The 26934-nt window shown below is 43.0% G+C and overlaps 1 protein-coding gene across 10 annotated transcripts in view; it reads left to right on the top strand.

Moving 5' to 3' along the window:
* The window catches only part of LDB2 (LIM domain binding 2), a 380224-nt gene that overhangs the window by 90368 nt on the left and 262922 nt on the right, over positions 1-26934 (top strand). The window contains exon 1 of one of the 10 annotated variants that reach the window (XM_067735587.1): positions 8369-8392. The exons of the other annotated variants lie outside the window; for them this stretch is intronic. Within the exon in view, the coding sequence (XP_067591688.1) occupies positions 8384-8392 (9 nt within the window). The 5' untranslated portion in view covers positions 8369-8383. Of the gene's footprint in view, positions 1-8368; positions 8393-26934 lie in introns of those variants that run through there. 10 annotated transcript variants of the gene reach the window in all.

Below are 26934 nucleotides of genomic sequence, written 5' to 3'. Positions count from 1 at the left end.
GTGAGAGTGTGTTTGTTGTGATTTTAAAGTGATGAAAAATGGAGAAGCATGGTGGATAGAATTTATCTGGTCACAAACCAATGGCTTTGATCCAGATAAGCATTCGCTGATGTAGAGTGAACCTTGTTGGCCTACGCAGTGTTTAAAAATATTCAAGTACAGTGTTATGAACTAAATGTTTGTATTTTCCCCCTACTTTTGATATGTTGAAGTCTTAACCCCAATGTGATGGTATTCAGAGATGGGGCCTTGGGGTGGTAATTAGATTTAGATGAGGTCAAGAAGGTGGGATGATCATGATGGGATTAGTGTTCTTCTAGAAGGGTCACCAGGGATCTTCCCTCCTCTCTCTCCACCATGTGAGGATGCAGTGAGCAGGCGGCCATCTACAAGCCAGGAAAAGAGCCCTTGCCAGAACTGGACCAAGCTCATACCCTGATCTTGGACTTCCAGCCTCCAGAACTATGAGAAAATAAATTTCTATTAAGCCTCCTCGCCTACAGTATTTTGTTATGGTAGCCCAAACTGACTAATACATCTAGTTTTATAGCTTCTAAACAAAGAGTAAAAAGAACAAAAAAAAGTAAACAAACCAAACAAAATAAAACAAACAAAAAGACTCAGCAAAGACCTGGCTCTCCTCCCACATGGCAACAATTGCCTGGAGCTGATAGAGGCCGCCCTCCTTCCACGGGAACCTCCAGTTTGCCGCAGTCCTCAGTGATTCCTATTGCCTCCCTCTGCTGTCCTTGCCTTGTGCCTGTACATTACCTGCAAGACAAGTGTAGTCATCTGAGCTTTCTCTTCCTGCTTTAGAATCATCCTTTCTTGTTAGGAACACACTTCCTTGAAGACCAATCCCTGCTTTTATTGCATAAATGAAACAGTAAAGTAGCATATGTGTATTCATAAGCAGCCTCAATAAATCTGTGTCAATGGTGAAGTGCAGAGGGCAATTCAGGGGACTTCATTCTTTAGTACTTGTTATTTTTCATCCTGTTCACCTCTGGGAGGGGCCTTTCCAAATGTGTGTTTATCTCTGTCTCTTTCCCTTTGTTTCACCCTCTCTTTGTGTGTGTGTGTGTGTGTGTGTGTGTGTGTGTATGTATACACATACATACCTATGTGTATGTATTTATGTAGGTTTGGTATACATTATATAAAATACGACAAATCTGATTGTGTAAAAATTTGTATCTTCTCTCTCAATTTACACATTTACATCGATTGATAAAAAAATTGCCAACTTTCTCCGAAAGGCAATTTATAATTATATTCTAAGGGTACGCAATCAAGTGATGAAATCAATTCAGTCTTCAGGAATCTGTTTGCTTCCTGCAGTAACCTCAACAGTTCTTAAAGGTAGAAGATTGTCAATTCTTTATTCCCAACACCTGACTGATATGGAAACTATTTCAGACCCGTAATACTTAGTAAGAAAAATTAAAATAATAACAAGCGTTGTTACTTAACAACTAAGTGTTACTTAAGCAACTGCCCTGTGCCCAGCACTGCGCTAAATTAACTGCTCTCTTCATCTCATTTAGGACATGAACAAACCTAAAATAAGCAGGAGTATTTCCATCTTACAGATGAGGAACTCACGACACAGCTAAGTTAAGCAACAGTAAGACATAAGCATAGAGTCATAACCCAGATTTTCTTACTGCAGTCCAATTCTTCTTCCATTTTTGCCCTATTTTTCTTGATTCTGTGGTGGAAAATTATTGGTTATATGTGAGAGCTTCACAGCCCATAGCAAGTTGATAGGTTTACGTGCCTAATGAAGCATGTGCTGCTTTGATTTAAGTTTAAAATAAAAAGGAACTTTGTCCTGAGGTCAAGCTCTCCTTTATAATTTGAACTCTGAACCACTTTTCTTAAATGGTATAAATTTACACGTGCTCTGACTCCCCAAAAAATCCTTTCTTGGGAAGTCAGCCTTCTTCTGAGTTTTCAAGAGCAGTGATATTTTTCTGATTCCCAAGAAATCGATGAATTCAGTCATTTGAGTCAATGGCTTGATATAGGCTTGGGGACTTTTAAACTGAAAAGGGGATTGGAGATGAGTTATGAGTAACAGCGACTAACAAACTGGGGTTGGTGATTTTTGAATGAAAACTAAGTGATATTCCTCAGGGCACTGTAACTCCTGTTATTCCTGGTGTAGTCCAACAGGGAGGGGTCCTTAGAGTGAGATATAACTGCTTCAAAGCTGATTTGTTTTTTTTTTTCGGCTGCTCTATTGCACGGCTTGCAGGATCTTAGTTCTCCAGCCAGGGATGGAACCTGGGCCCCTGGCAGTGGGAGTGCGGATTCCTAACCACTGGACTGCCTGAGAACTCCCTGAGATGTAACTGCTTCAAATCATCTCTCTAGGATGCCAGCCTTGTACAGTCTTTCCTTTAAGCAGTGAGATGCAAAATGTATTTTTTTCAAGGCCAGTGGCAGAGGGACCTCTGGGCCCAAAGACTGCCCCCGAATGTCCTATGACTCAGCTCCAATCTCAGGAAAGCATACAATGATCGGTTCTATTTCAGATTCCTTCAGTTCAAAGGATTTTTCCCTTAAAAGCTTGGCCTGAGATGAATGCTCCTGGTGGTGAGGTGCTCACACCAGCACTTAGAGCCTCTTGCATGAATTCCGGAGTTCCCCATCCCACCCTCCCCAACCATGCCCACTGCAGTTCCATTGGCAGCTGGCCAAGCGCAAATCTCTCTTCACAGCTGCCCCATCATTTTCTAGCCATGTGGCCTGTGACAAGTTCCTTACGTTCCTTATGCTTTGTGAGGGAATCAGATACTTCAGAGTATCATTGGGAGATAAATGAGATGGCAGAAATAAAAACCCTAGCACCAAATTTCCAAACAAATACTACATCCTAATTGTTACGAGTTTGGGTCCAGTCATTGGGCTTGATTTGATAGTATTGCTGCCACCATCTTGTTATAAAACCTTGGGGAGGTTTCAAAACATCTTTGTGTCATTTTCTTCACGTCTCAAATGAGGATGGAAATGGCTACTGTCACATAAGCCTGGCGAGGAGTAGGTTAAGAGAATGCATAGAAAGCACTTAGCACAGTGCTTGGCACGTGGCAAACACTCAGTATCTTTTAGTTCTTGTTCTTTTCTAGAATGTTTTTTATACTTGACTGTGTCTCTTCAAACAGAGTTAACTTGTGTTCTGAAAGGTGGACATTAGAGTCACGGGGGATGCAGCTCTTCAGCAAGATGAGTCCACGGTGTGCACACCCAGCTCTATCCTCAGCACCCCACCTCCTGCCTAGAGCTACCCACAGCGGGGCACCGCCACGAGTTCTCCCTCCAGAAGGGTCAAACCCACATCCTGACTCCAGCCTGGCTTTTGCCTGTTTGTGGTGGGAGGGGCGTATTTCTTTTGCCAGCAGGTTTTGTTCATTGATATGAGGGACAGGAAATAGTAGCTGTTGAATGACCACTGACCACTAGGCATTCAGTAGTGGCTGCTGTCCCCGGAGGCCAGCTAGGACTTGTCAGAAGAGAAATATAGGTGTGATGGAGCCTGTAGCACCTGGTCTCAGCTCACTTTCTCCACAAGAAGCAATCAGCTTGTACCCACAGTGGAAACAATATGGTTTGCAGTGGGAGCCGGCAGGTGGTAGGGAAGCATTACCCTTAATGTTCACTGAGACTCAGATCTCTGCAGTAAAAACCATTTTTTCCCTCACTGTTGTGGTCTCTCCCGTTGCGGAGCACAGGCTCCAGACGCACAGGCTCAGCGGCCATGGGTCACGGGCCCAGCTGCTCCGCGGCATGTGGGATCTTCCCGGACCGGGGCACGAACCCGCGTCCCCTGCATCGGCAGGCGGACTCTCAACCACTGCGCCACCAGGGAAGCCCTGCAGTAAACACCATTTAGCTAATTCACCTGTGCAAGGCCATCAAGGGAAGGATTTTTACAAACGGAAACCATAGCCACCAGAGTGGGCACGCTTGAGGGCTAGAACTCAGGTTGTCCTGGGGAATTGTGAGAAGTTACCGGATCCTGAAATTCTATGGGAGCTTCTAATTGGTAATTGAAGGCAGAGATGAGACAACATATTTGAAAGGATTTGGGTGTTTGCACTTTTCCTGGAAGCACCGTCTAAATGGGTTGGCTTTTTTCCAGATTGTGGACAGTTGAGGTTCAAAAATATATTTTTTCTTTCTTTCTTTCTTTCAAATAGGGAACTTCTTTTTTTTTGAGAAAGAATATAAAACACTGAGATTTTAGTTGTCCAATTTAATAATTCAATTTCATAGGAAGAGTAATACAAATTATTATGCTGTGATGTTGAATAATATAATAATTAGTGCTGTGCAGTTAGACCGGGTGAGAGGGAAGCAGTTCCTGGGGAGGAAGGTGGCTTAGTGACTTGTCCCCTAAAGTGTTTTTCTAGGAACATACAGCTAGGATGAGTCTGCTTGTCTTCATCCTGTATTTCTCATTCCTGTAGCTTCCCTCTCCTATGTGTGTAAGTGATCCTATTATTCTTCTAGTGCCATTATTCATTCAACATTTTTTTGAGTCTCTCTGTGAGCCAAGCCCCTCTGCTTGGAGTTGGGAATGTACATATAAACAAACCAAAGCAGCTTTTGGTCCCTGCCCTCACAAAGTGCAATGGAATGCAGGCTATAGACGATTAAGCAGTAATTGCAATGCAGTGAGAAAAGTGCAATGGTTGTGAAGCCCAAGGGACTCATGGGAGCCCACAGGATGGGCATCCATCTAAACCAGACTGAGAGAGGTCGGGGAAGCTGGAGGGAGCCCCATAATGGGGGTGGGGCAGGGGCAGGGAGAGAGTCCTTCAACTCATAAAGGCAGGGCGGTAAGGGTGACAAGGGTGACAAAATTCCCCAGGGAATTTTGACTTCACCCTCAGGGCCACGTCTCCAAAGTCAGGAGAAGGTTTTCCATGGGGAATGACACCATCAGATTTATGTTTAGAAATGCGTCCTCTTCTGTGCCTCTCCAGCCAGTCCATTTCATTTCATGTCTCTCTAGCAGTCCTACAATTACTTAGGCCCAGGCTCCATTTAGACTTCCTTCCAGACTCACGGTCCAGAGAAGAATGACAAACTGCCAAAGAGTAATTTTGTATAAAAGGTAGAATAATGAATCTTATAAAACTTGTAGGTCAAATATTAATGTCAAAAATTAATTTAACTCATTAGTTAATGAGGGAACTGGTAAGATGTTACAACCAGTTCAAAGGAGAATTCAAAGAACCACATGTTTATGTGCCCTAAAGGAAAGCTAAAATAAGTTTATAAATGGTTGCAGAAATGGGTCTGTCCATAGTGCAATAATCAACCTCATGCAACTAACACACAACTATGGATAAAATGATTTACATTGTTATCCGTTTTCCGTTATTTACAAAGCTGCAGAATAACTCAAAAGTGGAGATAACCCAGATGGACAGGAAACTCCTGCATCTTTTTGGTCCATTTCAAAGTTTTTCATAATTTTTCCTGACAGGTTCTAGAAGCCTGCATTCATTTCTGAGCTTTGCCATTCTAATTTGAACCCTGAAAGTCGAGCAACTTCCCCTTCTGGACCTCAGCCTTTCCATTTTAATTTATTCATATACTAGGCCTCTGTGTGTGATACTATTTAAACAAAGCAAGCCACTAAAGCAATAATTTATACTCTATGTAGGTTGCCAGATTTCACAAATAAAAACACAGGATGCCAGTTAAAAGTGAATATCAGATAAACATCAAATACTTCTTTAGTGTATGCATATCTCAAATGTTGCATGGGATATACTTGGACTAAAAAAATATTCTTAATTTGTCTGAAATTCCAGTTTAAGTAGCCCATGTTTTATCTGACAACCCTACCAATACGCAAAGGGTTAAGCAAGGGATATAGATTGTAGTATTCAGAGTCCACAAGAGAAGGTGGTCAATTCAAATATCGTATGATTTCGCTTATATGTGGAATCTTAAAAAATGGTACAAATGAACTTATTTACAAAACAGGAACAGAGTTACAAATGTAGAAAACAATCTTATGGTTACCAGGGGGGAAAAGTGAAGGGAGAGATAAATTGGGAGATTGAGATTGCCTTATACACACTACTATATAAAATAGATAACTAGCAAGGACCTACTGTATAGCACAGGGAAGTCTACTCAATACTCTGTAATGACCTATATAGGAATAGAATCTTTTTAAAAAAGAGTGGATATATGTAGATGTATAAATGATTCACATTGCTGTACACCTGAAACTAACACAACATTGTAAATCAACTATACAACAATAAAATTTTTAAAAAAAATAAATTAAAAAAAAAGACTTGGAAAGCTCGAGACTCCATATCCGAAGTTTTTAATTTTGTTTTGTTTAGTAATGAATCCTAAGGAGAGAGATCTCATTCAATACAAAACTGGGGTATAGGCTACAGATTGGCAGAAACCTATGTTCCGGAAGGAAAGAGAGGGGAAGCAGCCAGTGGAAAGATTGTTTTCCTTCTATTATCCTCCTCCCATTCATTGGGGTCTGACAGGTATTTGCTGGTCATGGGAGAGGACACTGGCCATGCAAGTTCCGTCACCAGGGTGGTTCTCTGCTGGCCTTAGAGAAGATCTCCATCCCTAATTAGCTCAGCCTAGGGCCTTAGGTTACCATGCGTCTGCTTGAGGCCAGCAGGTGCTTCAGGTGCCGTGTCGAGTGTTTGCGGGCTCACAGAACACTGTGAGTTGGGAGGGACCCATTTCTGGTTCTTCCAGACTTTTATAGGATTTAATCATTCACATTGGATAGCTATTCATTTTCTTTTCTTTTTTTTTTTTCCTAATTGTACAGTTGGCCGACAGATGAAAACTCTAATATTAGCACGAGTAAGCGGCAGAATCTCTGTCCCTGGATTTGAAATAACTGCAGATTACAGAGTCCAGCTTCCCAGGGCAGAGGCAGAGGAAGAAAATTCTTATGCAGGAATTCTTACATGTTTTAGGGGGAAACTGGACATTCAAGGAGCAAATTCTGTCCTTACGGAGAATGCTAGACAGAGAAAGGTCCACTGGCCACTGGTCCTTAGGAGATTTGGGGAGAGAGAGATTGGGGTATTTATGGCTTTATCAGAAGTGGTCTGTCTACCAAGATTTCCTGGTAATTAGTAACCAGGAAGGTGTCTGTAAAATTGCAGAGTAGACCAAGGTTAGTTTTGATGCTGTGTCCTCATGTTTTTAGATTTTCTTTCTTTTCCCTTGGAACTTCCTTCCGCTCCTGGAATCTCATTACTCAGAGTCCTAGGAATTGCTTCTTTCCAAGATCCTAAGTCTTGTCTTTCAGGCTTGGGCTTCCTGCCAGATGGGCCTGACTCTGTAGTTCTCTAACTGTGAGATCTGGGGCAAGTTACTCTCTAAAAAGGTAGCTGGTTACTACCGCATGTGATAAGATTTGCTCTGTAGAGAAACGACAGATGGAAAGCCCTCGAGAAGTCACAATGAGGGTATTACGTTGAGCAGTCTACTATATACTGATGACCATGGAGTCATCTATATACACACATAGAATTCTCATAATAACCCTGTGAGAGGGGTAGCATAATTAATCCTCTTTTGCAACAAAGGAAACCAAGGCACCATTAAATCAATTCGCTTAAGACTGGACAGTTTTAAGTGCTGATGCTAATAGGTGAACAGGCAGCCTAGCACACGGGGCTACAGTATTAACCGTGATGCTCAGAGTCTCTCTAAAAAGGTTAGTTATTATTATCATTACTGTTGTTGTTATTATTCCTATCTATTCTAGAGAACACTAGGACCCAAGAGAGTGTAACAGCTATTCATTTCCCTAGTCATACTCATTTGGGAAGATTCATAATGCATCTCAATATATTAAGGTATCTGAAAAATCAGATAGTAAAAACACCATTTAATTTTTTAAAATAGACTTTAAAAAGTTTGGAATACTTTTGGATACACATAAAAGTTGCACAGATAGTCCCGAGAATTCCCACGTGTCCTGTACCCATTTCCACAGTTGTTAAGATCCGATGTTAGTGTGATACATGTGTCACAACTAATGAACCAATGTTAATGCATCATCATGAGCAAAAAAATCCATACTTTGTTCAGATTTCTTCAGCTTTTATGCAATGTTCCCAGGCTTCCACCCAAGATACCACATACCACTGAGTCATCATGTCTCTTTGTTTCCTCTTGGCTTGGACAGTTTCTCAGACTTTTCTTGTTATTTGAGAATCTTGATCGTCTCGAAGAGTACTGGTCAGGTATTCGGCAGAATAGCCCTCAATTTGGCTACGTCTGTTGTTTTTCTCATGGTTAGACAGGGGCTACTGGTTTTGAGGACAAATACCATGATGTATAGTGTCATTCTTATCACTTCATGTCAAAGGTACATATCATCAATTTGCCTTATTAGTGAAAATGTTAAGCTTGATCCTCTGGCTAAAACGTTTGTCATGTTTCTCCACTGTTAAATTATTATTGTTTTCTTTCTATACCAAACTCTTTGGAAAGAAGTCACTAGGCACAGCCCATGCTTAAGGGGTGGGAAGTTATACTCTACCTCTTTGCAAGGGGAGTGTCTACAGAAATTATTTGTAATTCTTCCACATATGAAATTCATCTCTTTTCCCTCATTTATTTATTCAACCATTTACTTATATCAGTATGGATTCATGGATATTGGTTTTATACTTTGGGTTATAATCCAATACTATATTATGTATCTCTTTATTCAAATTGTTCCACTGTTGGCCATTGGAAGCTCTTTCAGTTGGCTCCTGCGTCCCATATCCCGATCAGCTGTGTGTGTGTGTGTGTGTGTGTGTGTGTGTGTGTGTTGGAGCACTTCCTTACTTTCTGACACTACTAGGTACTCCAGGCTCATCTTATATATTCAGAGCTGCCCCAGCTCTAGAATTCACCATTTTTTCAAGAAGCCTTTCTTCCTTTTATTGGAGAATTGGGTGCTGGATGGGCTCATTGCTACTGAGGTGTTACTGCTTCTGGGCCCTCTCAGTGGAGGGAGTTTGAAACTATATGTATGTATACTGACCGATTTACTGTCTCTAAGCAAATGTTTCCCATGCTTCTTTGAATACAGGCCTTCCCCCAAATGCTCAAAACATTGCTTAGTATTTCTCAGAATGTTCGTATTCCATAGAAGTGACTTACTACATGGTACTGTAGCAACGGCATTTGTGTACCTGGGTTTCAACAACAAGTGTTAATAACAATAGTCATGATGATAGTAATAGTTAATGATTATTGATTATCTATTCTGTACTAGGCGTGGTGCTGGTCTTGGAACTAGGGTAGTGGGATAGACTCCTCGGTCCTTATTCTTAGGGACTTCTGTAGGTGACTTACAAGGCCTTTGATGACTGGGTCTCAGCCAATTGTGGTCTCTAACTACTTTCTCACCACAGGTTCTCTTTCTCTCTACAACCACACCCAACATCCCTCTTCCCCAGGCTCCCTCTTACTTCTAGAGCTTCACAGAAAAGTCTAGATGTTTCTGGAACAATCTTTCTTTTCATCCAACCAATCCCAACACATTCTGCAGGTCTTGAGTAAAAGATTACTTGTTCAAGATTTGTCTGCCCTCAACCTGTGCTCTGCATCAAGATCCTGTTTTCAAGCATGTCTTTCCATAGTGCCCTTTACTTGCCTAAAGAGGCACTTACTCCATTGATTGTACTTGGTTGGCTGCCTTCTGTTTGGATTAAGCTCTTTGAGGGAAGGACCGTATCAGCCTTGCTCACTGTTTATTCTCAGTGCCTGGCACTAGTCCAGGGTGTTCAATATTCTGCAGATAAGTGAGTGAACAGATGAATGTATGAGGCATCATGGAAGGCTTCTAAGAGCTGGTAATGTTTGAGTTAAACCAAGAGAAGAAAAGATGAGGTTTCAGTAAGGCTACGAACCTTAATAGTTAAGTTAATTGGTTGATAATAGGTTGAACCATATGAAATTGTAGTTTCTCTCAGTCAAAAACGGTTGAACATTCATAAGGGTCAACCTAATAATAACAGGATTGAACATTTAGTATGTGCTTTAAGGTCTTTGCATGTATTGACTCATTATTGATGTTGTCAGTCCAATTAGGTAAATACTTCTATTATTTACATTTGACCAATGAAGCAACTGAGGCACAGAGAAGTTAAGTAACAGACCCAGGGTCACACAGCCCAGTAGGAAATCTAGGGCTCCAGCCCAGAATGTCTGCTTCACAACCCTGAGCCCTTAGCCAATATCTTGAAAGCAAGGAGGGTGGGGCACATGGAAGGACATTAAAGAGGGTATGAGAAGTTGAGACGTGCTTTTTCCATAAAATAGAAAGTCCGTTGGGCAGACTGAAGATTAGGAAGAGTGGCAGCCATCTTGAGATGGTCATCCTGAAATTAGCAGTTTCTTTTCACCTTTTCCTTTAACCAGGGTACTTCCTGACCCCCTCTTTCTGCCAACCAAGGTAACTTCAGCATGTACAGACTCCAGCCTGGCATTTCAAGGGGTTTAAAGCCAAACCATGCCAGCTCTGCCCAAGGCATCAGCTCTGCCCTGCCGAACCCACTGGAGGCCACATATTTGTGCTGCTTGCTGTGGGCTTCATGGTTTTTAGTGGGTAGTTCTAAAAGGGCCCTTTTCTGGCAAGAAAGAAGACTGCTTCTCCCTTTTGCTAAGGCTCTTTTCCTGGAAGTTTGCCAGTGGATTTTGGATATGGTCATATTTACTGAAAGAGGCAGCTATGGTGTTTGGCTGTTGCCATCTAAGATTTTATTGAGAGAGTGAGGACAGGAGCCTCAGGTCCCAGACAAGTGCTTTAATTGCTCTAATGATCCTATGGAGCTTTCAAAGGCCTCCGTGGGCTTTCACGTCTGTGAAATGGAAGCATGATCTGCCTGCTCCATTGAGTTCCAGCCCCTCTGAATCCCCAGTCTACATGGTGGTTCTCAGCACACAGTGGTTCAGACTGGTGCTCCGCACACCTTTACTCCAAAAACATGTTCTGTATCCTGTCTGCCCCAGCAGAGCGATAGAGCATGCAAAGAGAGGTCACAAGGAGGAACCATTAAAAATCCTGCAGAATCATTTGTGAATTATTTACGTGAAGGATTGAGATGTATTCAGATGTCTTTATTTCCATGAACAGACACTCTGCTGTTTGTACGAACGAATGACTGCTTACAAGACAAAACTCCCTTTAACTTGAGTAAAAACAAATCTTGGGTAAAGACCCCAGTGATTAGAAGTAAGAAGCTTGAAATGACAAGCTGATGGCTTGGGCTTCAAATGGAATTCCACTGACTGAACCTTTAAGTATAATTAAGCGCAAAACACCACCTGAAGGAACACTGAGGATTTGATGTAAACCTGCAGAAGCCGGAAGATTCAGCGGAGGCTCGAAAGTCAGGAGGCTCATCCTGCCCGGGTTAGAGGGCGCTTTGATACTGTTTTCGCTCCGGGGAGGCGGAGACAGAGCAGAGTGTGATAATCGCCTAAACCGAAAGGACCAGGGAAAGGGGAACAAAAGCTCGAATTAAAGGCAAAGTGCACGCCAGTTTTGACCGCTTTCCTTTCGTCAGCTGAAGGAAACCTAGAGATTCTATTGACCACATTTAGAAATGAAGTTTCCTGATCTGGAAAATCAAATGCTTGAACTGTACAAAGAAAATAGACCCCTCAACCCTCCACTTACATAACGCGAAATCCTGTTAGAACGTACCTCAGCTACGGGGGCGCTGTTCCTTCGGGACCCAACTCCTTCCCTTTGAGGTGAGGAAGGCTTGCCACCAAGACCCCTCAGACTGACGCTTTCGTCCTGCACTTGTGGAAACTATTTTACTCCCTCGCAAATATATGAGAAAATAAATGTTAGCTCCTCTCAGAGGCAGCACAATGGGACAGAATGGGTGTCCTGGGTAGGAATCAGCCCAGCTCGGCAAATCCATAAAATAGGAACAAAACATCCCTCCTAGGACTTCAGGGTGGAGAGGGACTTTTTAATTTTTTTAACATTTGCCTGTTATTTATCATGTTGCACTTATAGTAGCAAGTTGACCTGGAAAGATAAAATCGGTTAATACACATAGAAGGAGTAGGAAGTGAGGAGACATCCAACATTTATAAGGTGACCATGATGGACCATTATACTTATATTGTAATCACATAATTTTATTTTACTTCTTTTTTTTTTTGCGGTACGCGGGCCTCTCACTGTTGTGGTCTCTTCCGTTGTGAAGCACAGGCTCTGGACTTGCAGGCTCAGCGGCCATGGCTCACGGGCCCAGCCGCTCCGCGGCATGTGGGATCTTCCCGGACCGGGGCATGAACCCACGTCCCCTGCATCGGCAGGCAGACTCTCAACCACTGCGCCACCAGGGAAGCCCTTTACTTCATTTTTGTAAAAATCTATGAAGTAGGTTTTCCAGAGATGAACTGACAGCTCAGAGAAGTTAAGTAACTCACTCAAAGTCACACAGCAAGTATGGGGCAGAGCTGAGATGTAAACCCTCAAAACCATGTTTATTTCTACCACAGGATGTGGAAAATACTTTTCAAGTGCAGTCATAGAGTGTATCATAATATTCTTTCTTTCTTTCCTCCTAGTAAAGCTTCTTGCAAGAGTTTTCGTAAATTCTGCCTGCAGGTCACCGAGAAGAGAGCTTTTAATTGCAGAGATGGCCGGAGTAAAGGGGAGGGAACAGGGACGTGATAACTGGGAGGAATACCAGGTTTCCATATTTGTCTGCCCAGATTGGCAGGGCATTGTCTAGGGGCTTGGCACTTTCCCCATAATCAGGATGCATCTTTTGAAAGGAAATGAGAAGTTGCTCAGAAAGAGTAATTAGATAATTGGTTCTGGGGAAGGGGACTTGCTAGACCAGGAGTAGTTTTCAACGCCATGACACTTTTCATCTGCTTTAGAATGTGCAATAGTTCTGAAAAATTCATCCTATGTGATGCGATGAATATTTCTTTCCTACATGATAGAAACAGAAGATCATGGCTGGGACTCAGATCAGAGTGTAAGAAAAAAAAAATAAGGGGCAAATCAGTACCTATCTCATAGGGCTGTTATGAGGATTCAATATTGATAAAGCACTTAAAACACTTAAAACAAATACCTACTTAAAAGTAGGTATTTGCTAAGTAAAAGTAGTGGGTTGCCCTGTTATCCTTACTAAGACATGCGTTCCAAGGACAGTGTATATTCTTGTCAGGCAATAAAGGCTCGTTAAAGTTTAATGGATGAAAAACCCAGGGTGACCATAATGGTCTCAAAAATGTGTGAAATTCTCAAATCCACACCTATTTTGTTTCTCACTGAGTGTGTATATGTTTCTCATTAAGTGTATATGGGAGTGTAAGGAATTACAAAATCAATACTGAGCCTGTTCAACTTCTCTTCTCCAAAACTGGGAATTCATCTATGTAAGTCTCTTAAGATACGTGCACCCCAATGTTCATCGCAGCACTATTTATAATAGCCAAGACATGGAAACAAACTAAATGTCTATTGGCAGATGAATGGATAATGAAGATGTGATATCTGTATATCTATATATCTATAGATAGATATATAGATACATAGATACATAGATATATAGATACATAGATATATATATAGATAGATAGATAGATACACAATGGAATATTACTCAGCCATAAAAAAGAATTAAAATAATACCATTTGCAGCAACATGAATGGACCTAGAGATTATCATACTAAGTGAAGTAAGCCAGACAAAGATAAATATCATATGATACTGCTCATATGTGGACTCTAAAAAAAAAAGATACAGGTGAACTTATATGCAAGACAGAAATAGACCCACAGACATACAAAACAAACTTACGGTTACTGAAGGGGGAAGAGAAGGGGAGGGATAAATTAGGAATTTGGGATTAACATATACACACTACTATATGTAAAATAGATAAACAACAAGGATCTACTGTATAGCACAGGGAGCTATACTCAGTATTTTTTAATAACCTATAAGGGAAAAGAATCTGAGAAAAGAATAAATAAATAAATAAATAAATAAATATATATATAATAGAACTAAATCACTGTGCTATACACCTGAAACTAACACAACATTGTCAATCAACTATACTTCAATAAAAAATAAATTAAAAAATAAAAATAATGGGACTTCCCTGGTGGCACAGTGGTTAAGAATTCACCTGCCAATGCAGGGGACACACTACTGAGCCTGCGCTCTAGAGCCCATGAGCCACAACTGCTGAGCGCATGAGCCGCAACTACTGAAGCCCACACGCCTAGAGCCCATGCTCTGCAGCAAGAGAAGTCATCGCAATGAGAAGCCCGCGCACCGCAACGAAGAGTAGCCCCCCTCGCCAAAACTAGGGAAAGCCTGCGCACAGCAACGAAGACCCAACACAGCCAAAAATAAAAAATAAATAAAATAAATAATAATAAAAAAATGCCTTTTGCAGTAAAAAATTAAGTTTCAGGGAGAATTATTACATATAAAAATGTTTGGAGCTTCAAGTTTTAACCATGCAAGTGGGTACCGTTCCATGTGGCTCTCTGAAATGCTCAAGTTGGTTGGTGAAATGGATGCATAGAAGTTATTACAGGTAAGCACTTCATGATACCTAAAGGGTCCATTCATAATCTTCAATAAAGTGTCAGCTTATCCATAGGCAGCTCCCAACCCCCTATGCAACAGCAAGAGTGAGGAAGGTGCTACAACACATTACTTGATTAGCTACCTTTCAAAATTAAATTGGTTCTGATCTGGATGTTGTCAAAAGAAAATCTAAGGCCTGGGGAAGATTACAGTGTTTATAAATCAAAAGCAGCTGCTTCTATTTGTCATGGCATTTTGTTTTAAAAAAAAAAAAATCTTGGTTCGACAATCTCCCTTTCAGGTTTGAGTTCACTACAAATGTGAAAAATAGGCAAGGTATTAAAGCACAAAGGACAGGTTTTATCATGGAAATTCTAAAATGCCCTTAACTGTGGTGGTGGTGTGATGTGTCAGCTTGGCCATCCGTCAGAGAGAGCTAACCCAGGAGCTGATAATGACAGGTAGTTTTATAAATAGATTTCGGGACCCAGGCAGTTGGGTTTCCGTAGAGAATAGAAGTACACTGAGCAGAAAGTATGCTAAGAAAGGCTGGTGTGAAGGTGCACACCGTTCTCATCTACACACCTTACTAAGTCCTGGGTTGCCTGTTTATGGCTCTGCTGAGGACGTGCAATTTAACAAGAGGCCCTTTCATAGTTACCACATTACTTTGGGTCCTAAGCATTTTTCCGTTTCTGGTTCATTCCCAGAAGTTACTTTGTAAGAGTGTTGAGTTTAGCTCCGGCTTAACTGGGACAACGAGACAGCTCAGAGGGCCCACATCTGCATTCTTCTCCAGTGAGTCTGTGGACGGTGACTCCAGGATGTTCTAACACTTGAAACGTTCCTCCTGGTTATCAAGGAAAATACTTATTCGTTCCATCAGACTGCTTTGTATTATGTTCTGGGGAGGCCGAAAGATTGCAGGGTCACACAGACCTAAGTCTGAATCTTACCTTCACCCCATACTAGTTTTATCACGTAGCAGGTAGGTCAAGCTAATCAGGCTCTCTGAATCTCAGTTTGTAGAATGTGGCCAGGAAGTGCTGACGTGGAAGGCGTGTGGCAAGGATTCCGTGTCTGCTATTTAGCGGGTGCATTCATCACGGCTTGCTGTCATTGATCGTAGACCTTTGAAAACGGCATAAAGGGGCAACGTTGCATGTGAGGTCACCTGCTGTGTGTCTTGGAGCAGATAAGTTTCAGAACTCTCTGAGCTTCAGTTTCCTCATCTGTAAAACAGGAATAACTATACCCATCTCGTTGGGTTTTTGTGAAGATTAATGAGGGGTTTGGTGAGTGTCTAGAATGTAGTAAGCATTGAGGAAGTGGATTCATGGTAGTTGTGTTATTTTTGTTATTGCTGGTTGAGGCCACTACTATAAATAAGGAAATAATCAACTTCCCTATCACTGTGCTCTGTTACATTGATTTCCTAGCATTGGAAAGTTTTGCATAACTCTTTGCTTCTTTCTTGTCTCCCCTTCTATAGAATATAAGTTTATGAGGTCAGGGAGCCTTTATTTTTCTGTTTCACTGCAGTTTCCTCCAGCTCCTACTTCAATGCCTGACTCGTCATGGGCACTCATAAATATTTGTAGGGTAAATGAATGAATGAATGAATGAAGAGGCTTTAGGTGGAACACCACTTCCTCCCTCCCTTTGGGGTCCCTGGGCCGCTGTGCAGTAGCGCTGTCTGCCTGATGCCTGGTTGATTGTTCCGCTGTGTGCCTCGTCCTCTGAGAAGATTCTCTCCACCTCTTGGCATCTTCTCAGGCCACCTCCTTCCCCTGCCTGCTGCCCCTCCCCCAGCCAGCATGTGCTCAGGGAATGCAAACTAATTTAACCAAAGCCAAACATAATTAGGAGAGTAAATCTGCTGCTACTGCTGCTGCTGTTGCTGGAGCAGCAGAAAAAAAAAAAAAAGTCTTACAGTGCATTCCAAAATGAGATGCGGTCTGGCGGCCTCTTTGGACCCCCTACTGTTAGTGTAATGGCTGTGCCTAGGTGTCCCCTACCCCACTAGGCTGGGAGGGGAAGAGTTAATTGCACAGTGGCACCCCTTGGCTGCCAGTAGCGTCAAGATACCATCCACCCTACGCATGTGCTAGTTCTTAAGGATTCACTGTTGATATGTGACACAAGACCATGCCAAATGCCAGCTGCTTCTTTCCTTTGTGCATGTGTTCCTTTAGTTCCTTTGTTCATGCATTCATTCATGTGTTCACTCGTTCATCCACTTACCAGTGCTTATCCAGGTTCTGCTGTCGTGCCAGGTGCTGTGCTGAGTGTTTGAATTACTGCAGACAGTTGAAGCTGGTGCAGAGCGTGCGTGTGGGATGTCTTGGGGGCTGGCAATCTTGGGAAGACTAGTCCAGGAGGTGCCCCTTGGTTTCTCTTGGTTTCTGCTTAGACACCTGAATAGAGCTCATGCCACAGATCTCACAGGGACAGGAAGGCTCAGCATTTGAAGAACTGGCATAGCAAGCCCTTTCCCCTGACTTTGGTTTTACATCTATTTGGGTTGCTTGAGGTGGGGGAACCTGACTCCACAGAGCACCCCCTTTCTATTACCACCTCGCAAGTCCCTCTTCAGCCATTCCTGGGATCGTGCCCCCACGCACAGTATAGTCTCGTGTTAATAGAATGGTGTGTGGCTCCTTGGGCACTCTTGCCGTAGGTGAAAGGCTATTGAAGAAGCTCTTGGGACTTTTTTGAAGCCAGATATCACACATCTGTCTGCGTCTTCTTGCCTCACTCCCACGCCCAAACTTCACTACTGTACAGGGAACACCAAGCAGGAGCAGAGGAGGGAAGCACCCTAGCAGCTGGAAAGCGAGATGATGAAGCATCCGTATCTGAGCTTAGTTACATTCAAACCTAAGTGGTGGGAAGCAAATCTGAATTCAGGTCCTGACATACCCCCCACTCCCCGTTTCTGATAATAATTTTCACAATGTAGTGAGTGCTTGCAGTAGGTCTTGAACTTTGTTAAGCTCTTTATACGTGGAAGTGTGCTGAACCCTTACAACTGTCCTGCAAGGCTGTGAAAGGATTCCCACTTCTGAGTAACAAAATCGAGGCTCGACATTAGGCGGTGACTTGCCAGGGCTATATGCCTTCTAAGGGGCAGAACTACGGTTTGGATGAAGGTTAGCCCTTATTTTGCTACGGTGGCGTCATCCTGTTTGCTTATAATAAGGCTTGTTGCCCCCTAGGTTTATCACCTGTTTACTCTTGTGTGTTCTCTGTTGGCCATACGCTTTTTGAGGCAGGGCTGTGTCTTTAGATTCCCTCTCTGTCTGCAGCCTTTAGCACAATCCCTGACTTAGCATGGCCGTTCCATACACATTTATGGCATAAAAGAGGGAACACATGAATCAGTGCCACTTCAGAGCACCTGGTACTTCTTCCGTCCTCCGCAGCAGCCTTGAAAACAATCAAGCTTTCTCACAGAGAAGATTTTCATTTCTGTTTTGTGACTTACTTTATTTAAATATCTGCAGTGAGTCCCCTCCCTTTCAGGGCCTGTAAGACAGCTCCGCTTCTGAGGCAAGACAGCTGGGAGAAGGAGGGTGTGTTGGGTCATCACTCTGCCAGCGCCAGGGATGCGTTCATGAGGGATCCGGAGCCTGCAGAACTTGGGCTGCGGTTTGGTGTGGGCAGGAGAGGCAGGTGCCTGTGGTTTCTGGTGAGGCACGAGTATTTCCCAAGGACAGGAGGGCTCCGCCATTTGAGGCGTTGCAGTTGTTCTAAGTCGTACATCAACACTGAGAGGGAGGAGAGAGTGCAAGAGGAGAACTTATGTCCTGATAGCGTGGCTCTTCCCCTTTCTTAGCCCTTAATGTCTGGGCCAACCATTTGGCCCTTAGAATATGCTACCATGATTTCTGTGTTTGCGTGTGTGTTCGTGTGTTTGTGGCTCGCCACCCAGCCAGGGAGACTAAAAATTCATTCCTGGTGGGACCTGTTTGCATCCCCAGGCTCCAGTTTCTCATACTTGAGAGGGTCATCGTGTAGGGGAGGAAAAACATCTTTTTCCTCTACGCATCTTAGGTTGTCCAGCCAGGACCCTGCAAATTAGACTGATTTACAAGAGAAAAACAAACAGGAGTTTATTCACCTGTGCATCGCACATACAGATGGGACCATTCCGTGATGACTAACTCAAAGTGGTGGTTGGAACTTGGACTTATATAGCATATTAAGGTAAGAACAAAACATTTGTAGAGAACTGACAAGACAAAGGAAAAGGACTTTGAATTTCTAGGAGCCGCAAATTGTGGGAAGGTAAATACATGAGTAAGTCATGGAAGATAAGGGCTAGTTAGCAAAGTTTGCTATGTAGATTCCTCTAGTGCTAATAATGGTCTAAAGTTGTCTCTGGTGGTAATTTCTATCCTTCCTAGTAGACAGGGGAGGGGGAAAGTCTTTACAAATTTAGGTCCTGCTTTTAAGCAAATAGGGGGAAGGCAGAGGGCTAACTTGTATCTGCTTCTTCTCAGTTGCCTTCAGTTCTAAATCATGCTTATGCCAAAGTGGCATAGTTGAGGGTGGCATATTCTGATCCCCTTCACCAGTCAGCAAATACGTATCAGTGTTGGGAGCCCACAGCTGCTGGGCAGCTCAGGGCTACAGCAGCGAGCACGGCAGATAAAAATGTCTGCTTTGTGGAGCTCACATTCTAGTTGGGGTAAGACAGACAATAAACAAATAAACATGTAGGAGAGCAGATGCTCCAAACTTTTGTGGTGGATAATGATGCCGACTACAGCATTCGCCAGCTCCGCTAATGAGTCTCCCTGGAAACTTGAGTGGTTGATAAGCGTATTAAGAACCTAGAAAAGTCGTACTAGTAGATTGGCTGACTTATGAGTTACAGAAGCCTGCGGATCATGATAGATGCAGGATTCTGTCAATTACATTCTGGCTGGGAAGAAATTCAATTATAATGTATATGTTGAAACTCTCTTCTTAAGGATTTGTTCCAGAAATCAGAGCTCCCTTTTAGTGGTTGTTAATATCAGAAAATGAATATCTGATTACATTTTTCAAAGGCGAGTCCCTTAGCAGCAGGTGGAATCTCATCTTATCATAGCTTCTGCATAATTCATTTTGGGGGAAGTCTCTTGAGTTTTGTTTTCAAAACTTGAGGAGACAAATGAAGCTGGTTTGGGGGTCATAGGAGTTTTTAACCTTTCAGGATAAGCAAAAATACCTAATGTCATTCCAGGAACAGACCCTGAAATGTGGATTCCTTGAGAAACGACAAAGGAGCTAGGGCATAAGCGAGGGGGAGGAAGTGAGCCTGCAAAAAGCCAGCCAGCAAGTGTGTTTTGCATGCTGCCTTGTTTATCCATCATGCGTGTCTTGGGAACCACTTTGTGTGCTTGGTTAGAGCTTATTATCATCACAGAAACATTATAGAACATTGTTTTCTTTTGCCTGGTCCACTGGCTGCCTTGCCATTGAAGCCACAATAGGCAATGCTTGCACATTGCATTTTGGCCTGCTTATGGAGCCGGCATGGGCACCTGCTACTGTGTGTTATGGTGATGTGTCCTTCCTCATCACACAGACCTTCTGTGTCTCAGCAGAGCACGAGGGATTCTCCCGTGAGCTGCCCCTGCCCTCTTCCGTTCTGGCCTGGCCTGTGGTAGAACTAAGACCCAGGAAGTGACTGGGAAAAAGTTGGAATTGGTTTGCACTTTGGTCTGGGCTCTTTCTGAACACTGGGGTAACTGGCCTGGGGTCCTCGGGACTCTTGGATGGAGCCATGTTTTTCGTGCAACAGACATTTTCTTTGTGTCACCTTTAATTTAACCACCCAGAGAATTTCTTCCAGGCTTTTAAAAAATAAACATATTTGTGCAAAATTGAGGTCATTAATTTTATATATATACATGCATATGTATAACTTTATATAGTACTTATTTTATTCACTATTGGATCATATGCTCTTTCTATGGTATTAATAATTGGAAAATAACTCTTTTCCTTAATTATAAAGCAACACCCATTGCCTTCATCCAATCGGGCAGCTATAACAAAATACTGTAAACTGAGTGGCTTAAAAACAATAGAAGTTTACTTTTCACAGTTCTGGAGGCTAGATGTTCAGGATCAAGGTTCCGGCATGGTCAGGTCCAGGTGAGGGCTTTCTCCCAGTTGCAAAGTACTGTCTTTTCATTTTAACTCCACATGGCATAAGGAAGGAAGGGGCTAGCTAGCTCTCTCTGGGGTCTCTTGTCTAAGGGCACTAATCGCATTCATGAAGGCTCCACCCTCATGACCTAAGCACCTCCCACAGCCCCCACCTCCTAATTCCATCACATTGGGCATTAGGTTTTAACATGAATTTGGAGAGGACATTCAGATCATCGCACCCATTTACTGCAGAAAATTAGACACTGTGGAGGATTGGAGGGTATCTAAGTGTGGGAGAGAAAAGGTATGTGGTAGTCTATGCCCAAGGAGCCAGATCTTCAACACCACTTTATTGCTGAAGTAAAGAAAGTATGGTAGTGAAGAAAAAAATGGATATTTCTGTCATTACTTTAGGGAGAATAAAAACAGGTACAGAAATGCATGAGGTATATAACAGGGTAGGGAGAGAGTTGTTGGGAGAAATCAGAAGGAAAGAGATTGATGGGTTACCGTGGCAGGTTGGGATGAGACACCAGAGAGCCTTGAATAGTGTACTGAGGAATTTGAACTTTATTTTCTGAGTAGGGGATTTTGCTCAATACTTTGACAAGTGGAGAGAAGGATCAGAAAGAAGGAAACATTCTGAGGTTGTTGTTGGAGACCTGAATTCTTGGGACCAGCCTCTGAGACCCTAGAAAGAGATATGTATTTTATCTGCCTCTAAGATTGGGTCGTGGTCTGGAAGTCTGGAGTGCTGGCATTATGTGTTCCTTTGGAAATCACTTCCATTGTTGCATAACCCCATAATTTTGCAGGTCCAAAAACTGAGATCCAGGGAGTGGAGCAAATTAGAGAGACATGGCAATGATTATCAGAGCATGTCTTTGTGAGGAGTTTCCTGTCTCTCTAAGCCTCAGTGTCTTCATCTGTAAAATGGGACGAGAGAGTATGAGCCTCACAATGTTGTTGAAGGGATTAAAAGACACAAAGCACGTAAGGTATTTAGCATTGATGTTTGGCATCTGCAACAGTAACAGTAACTATTCAGGTAGCAGCAGCTATTTTCACTGTCAGCAGTCATTGTCATCACCATCCTCATCATTTGTGTAGTGCAGGTAGTGTAGCATTAGTGGTTGATAAAACCTAATGTCAACCCCAGAAAAAAAAAAAACCCTAATGTCAAATGACTAGTAAAAGGCAGATCTTAAGGCATCTTTGCCATGAGCACCGGCCCAGGCACAAGGCCTTAAGAGTACTTCCCTGCCTGCTGATGATCTGCCTAATATAACATTTTTAATCACAAGGCCCTTGAAGATACATTAAAAAAAAATAATTCAGCTTCATATCCATGATAGTGAGGGCCATTGGGCGTCCTGTAATTGGGTTCCCATGAAGATGTATTCGTTCCCGTCCTGGCCTCTTTGGTATTGTAGTAGATTTAACCTATTGATTTCTTTCAGCCCCAGGTAGAGACACATAGGGCTCTCTTTACCTGTGACTCTGTTTCAGCAGAATTAGGACATGGGTTTGTTTAGAGACTTCCCGTCCAGCTCTGCCTCTGAGCAGATCTGTACCTTCTCTTGTTCTTCCAGCTGGTCCCAGTGTGGGTGATAAAACACTTCCCACGCAGAGCTTACCCAGATGCTAGGCCCCAGTGCCAGCAACTTGGACCTCCCAGAGGAGCACTTTCTGGGTCTGTGACTTTCACACACATGCACAGGTACAAGGCTCTCCCTCATGTCCTGCCTGGATCACAGGGCTAGGAGGTGACAGACACTTGGTTGGGAGAAGAAGGAAAAATAAGAAGATTTAACACTGTCAGAGATGCATGATATGCTCATTACAGACATTCACTCATTCATTGTGAGGTTTGGTGCTTGATAAAATTTGTGGGGTTTAAGTCATGCAAGAAGTGTTTTTGGGTCTCTACCCCTATGTGTTTATGAGACAGCTGCCAGGTGATGCAGGTTCCAGGGGGGCTGAGTTCCTTCCTCTCTGGGTGGGGCCTGTGTGCCTGGCCTGTTTGTGCAGGAGAGGAGAGAGTGTGTCTAGCTTACACGGGCCTGCTGGACAAGGAAAAGATGTAGGGCCCCCTTTATGAAACTCAGGCCCAGAGAGACACTAGACAAACATGTGTCCCTGGAGACCTCATATTTTAGTGACTTTGGGATCTGAACCCGTATTGAAAAAGCATGAACAGATTTGGGGGCACATGGTGAGTAGAAAGACCTCTGGAGACACCCAGGCTTGGATCTGAGTCCTGGATGTGCTTGAATGTTCTCAGCCTCAGTTTCCTTATCTGTAAAATGGGACAAGTGATCCTTTATCTTGAAATTTTGTGGGGATTAAATATGAAGTATGCAGAGTGCTGGTACCATATATCAGCTAGGCAGACTAGCAGCTAGTAATTATTCAATAAATTACATTTGTTCTTATTTCTTGTCTACATAGAGAACTTAAGTTCTATGAGATAGGTAGTGTTATTATCTCCATTATACAGATGAGGAAGTTAAAACACAGATGTTAAGTAACTAGCCAACATCATACAGTAAGTAAGTGGCCCAGCTGGGATTCAAATCCAGGCGTCTGATCTTAAATCCCATGTTCTTAATCATTACGCTATCCTGCCTTTTACAGGAAGGCTGCTGGTTCAAATGTATGAGGTGTCCTGTAATTACTGTGTTCAAGTCATGAGGTCTGGCTGGAGTTGAGTGAATGCAGGAGGGAATATAAGGAGGTGAGGACAGAGAGGTGAAGGCAGCCAGCTGATAGCTGTGGGCCCCATGGGCTATTCAAAGACTGCCTTTTCCTCTGCATTAATTGGGAAATACTAGGGGCATTTGAGCAGAGATGAGACATGATTTATGCTTTGAACCCCTGTATTTTAATTCCCTCTCTTCTTCTTAATAATTGCTGGCATTTTTGGGGTGCTGACTGCATGCATTATTATGCTAAGTGCTTTATGTGCCCTTTCTTATTTAATTCTCAAGCCAAATTTGCGAGGTGGGAATGTCCAGCCCCAATCTACAGATGAGGAAACTGAGGCTTAGAGAGTCTCAGGACTTGGTCAAAGATCCCGTAGCTTGTAAACAGTATAATCCAGTTTGGGTTAAAACAAAGTCTGCTTGGTTCTGAAACCAGTGTTCTTTTTCTCTCCTGTCTCCAAAGAGTTTCTTATCTGCTATTCTGTTGTGGTCCACAGACTTAGTCCCAAATGGTCCCCCCAAGGGAGGGCCCTGCAACTGAGTTAGTGCTCCATTGCCGACTTATCAACACCAAGGAGAGGGGATTTCTCTTAATGTCACCTGCCATTATATCTCACCAAGCCCCCTCATGGTACAGCTGGGGAAGGTGGGATGGTGACAGTGACACTCATGAAAATCAGAAATCTCTGAGCTGGTTGACATGAATTCTAGTTTCAGGTGTACCGGCAACTAGTTGTGTGATCTTAATAAGCACAGTGCTTATCCAACTGTAATCGAGAGTGCCTGTGAATTGGTGTTTCAATGTCTATCTTCCCAGAAGCCTTCAGGAGGATAAGGTCAGTGTTTATCTCACTTCTTGCTGCATCCTCATTTCTTGGAGCAGCGTTTGTTTGACACATAGCAGAAGGCCAGTTACTATTTGAGTGAAAACCAATCATAGCTGGCTATTATGGAGTGCTTTCTCCTTACCAGGCACAGTACGTACATTTTTCCATGTCATTGAATAACGACCACTATTTAAGGGTGGATAATATTATCATCATCTCCATTTTACAGATGAGAGAAATTGAGGCCAGCCAGTCTTAGCAGCTCATTCAAGATCACACAAATAAATACATAATGAAGGTGACCTCAGTGTCAATGACCTTGGATAGAAAATTAGAGACTCTAATTAGCTTATGTCTGAGGGTCTTTCCAGTTCTAAAATTAGACCTAAAGAACCTGACTCCCAGCGTAAAGCTTTTTCATCCCCAGCTCGTTGTCTCCCTGTAACTCAGAGGAGGGAACTTTTAGGACAAATGCGTGGTTTTCACAAAGCTCATTTTATATCTTTCTTTGTGTTCGCTTTTTCAGGGAAGCGCAGGGGGACGAATGAGTTCGCCTGGCCATCTAGCTGAGGGGGCGGGTAGTGAGCTGGAGAGGAGTCTCTTTGCAGAACTTGGCTTAGGTGGCTCAGGGATTTGAACTTGGGCCGCTGCTGGCAGGACTCCTCACTGCTGCTCAGCGAGGGATGGTTATGCAATTTGCTTTCCCTCCCCAAGTGCACCACAGGATGCCTGGTCTTCTTGAAATTGCTCTCATTTAACAATCTGTCTTTTTTGAAGCAAATGCGTCGTCTGAAACCTTTTATGACTTTATGGAAATCTAACTGCACTTTTGAAGCACAGATGGCCCGGGTTTACCTGCCTGTCTTTTTCACTCCCACTGTTACCCACATAGGAAGGCGACTGGATGGCAAGTTAACTATCTCTTTGACTTTGGCCCCATCGTCTTGGACGATGAGAGGAAATGAAATTGTCTTTTGAGAAAGAGAGGAGAGACTCAGGGATGATTAGCCTGGAGAAGAGGAAGGGCCCTGGGGGCCCTGGCTGTGTCCTCGAATGCTTGAAGGCCATTTTTAAAAGAAGGAGACCAATATTTAGGACCCTCAGGTAGTAAACCAGCCCTGATGCTGAGTAGCCAAGGAGAATGTGTGACTGGGCAAGGTAATTTCCCCCTCACCCCCTTACCTCACCCTCTTCAGTGCAGTTGACTGAACACAATAGCCACATATGTCCAAGAATGCTTATTCTAGATTATATACAAGGTGCCTGCCATTCTTAACTTGCTATGGTAATCCCGCTAGTAGAAATTAAACGTGAAATTCTTTTGACGTCTTTCACTTTCTCCTCCAGATTGCACAATCCTCTTCCATTTTTTTTTTTAACTGTTACAATGATGGAAATAAGGCACCATCTCCATTTGCTGGCACAGGATTTATTTTTTTCCTCGTTCATTCTTTTGACAAATGTTATTGAGTGTATTGCCCTGTGCCAAGGCACTGGGATTAGAGAAAGATGGACTTAATCTGTACCCTCATGCAGCAAAAAGTCTAGAACAGGAGGCAGACAATAAACACAGGAGTAAATAAAACACAAAAATATCATTATTTGTCTAAGTAGTATGAGGAAAATGGACTGAGTCTAAATAGAGGAGAGATGTCCTCTTTTAGATACAGCTTGTTTGACAGGGTCTCCCTGAGGAGGTGACATTTAAGTTACCTTAAGTACCTAAAGAACGAGGAGGTAGAAACCATGGAGGAAAAATTCTATTTCTCTATCAATGAAAATATAGGTCTTTCTTTCCAGACCTCAATCCAGTATGTTTTCTCTCTTTCTCATAACCTTATTGTCTCTCTATATATCGGGTCTTTCAATTTTCTTTTTTTAAAATTTATTTTATTTACTTATTTTTGGCTGCGTTGGGTCTTTGTTGCGGCGCGGGCTTTCTCTAGTTGCAGCGAGCGGGGGGCTACTCTTCGTTGCGGTGCACGGGCTTCTCATTGCGGTGGCTTCTCGTGTTGCGGAGCACGGGCTCTAGGCTCGCGGACTGCAGAAGTTGTGGCCCGTGGGCTCTAGAGCGCAGGCTCAGTAGTTGTAGCGCAAGGGCTTCGTTGCTTCACGGCATGTGGGATCTTCCCGAACCAGGGCTCGAACCCATGTCCCCTGCATTGGCTAACCACTGCGCTACCAGGGAAGCCCTAGGGTCTTTCAGTTTTCTTTGTGCAATTAAAAAAACATTTATTGAGCACATCCTATGTGTCTTGAACTGTGCTATATGCATTATCATTTTTAAATGTAATGCATATTTTAACCCTGTACAGGAGGGATTGACATCAATGAGGCAATAGTCGCTAAGAAGGTTAAGCTCTTGGTCTACAGTGAGATGCCTAATAAACATTAGGGCTCAGATTTGGACTCTGGGCGGGTTGATTCCTGTGTCTGTCATCTCTCCACTGAGTCCCAGGACATCTTTGGGGATGTCCTTGGCATATCTGGGCTCTGGGGTGCACGGAGGTGGCTGAGATCCTCTCCATTGAGGGAAACAGTTAGCTGTCTCCATACTCTGGCCTTCTGTTTAGGTTTCAGAGGCTTCTGTTTCCATCACTGAGAGGAGCTCAGACTAGAACTTGTAAGGAGAATGAACTAGGAATACGG

This window comes from Pseudorca crassidens, chromosome 4, assembly GCF_039906515.1.
Source record: "Pseudorca crassidens isolate mPseCra1 chromosome 4, mPseCra1.hap1, whole genome shotgun sequence".
Lineage (NCBI taxonomy): Eukaryota > Metazoa > Chordata > Mammalia > Artiodactyla > Delphinidae > Pseudorca > Pseudorca crassidens.
This window is presented reverse-complemented; position numbering and strand designations above follow the sequence as displayed.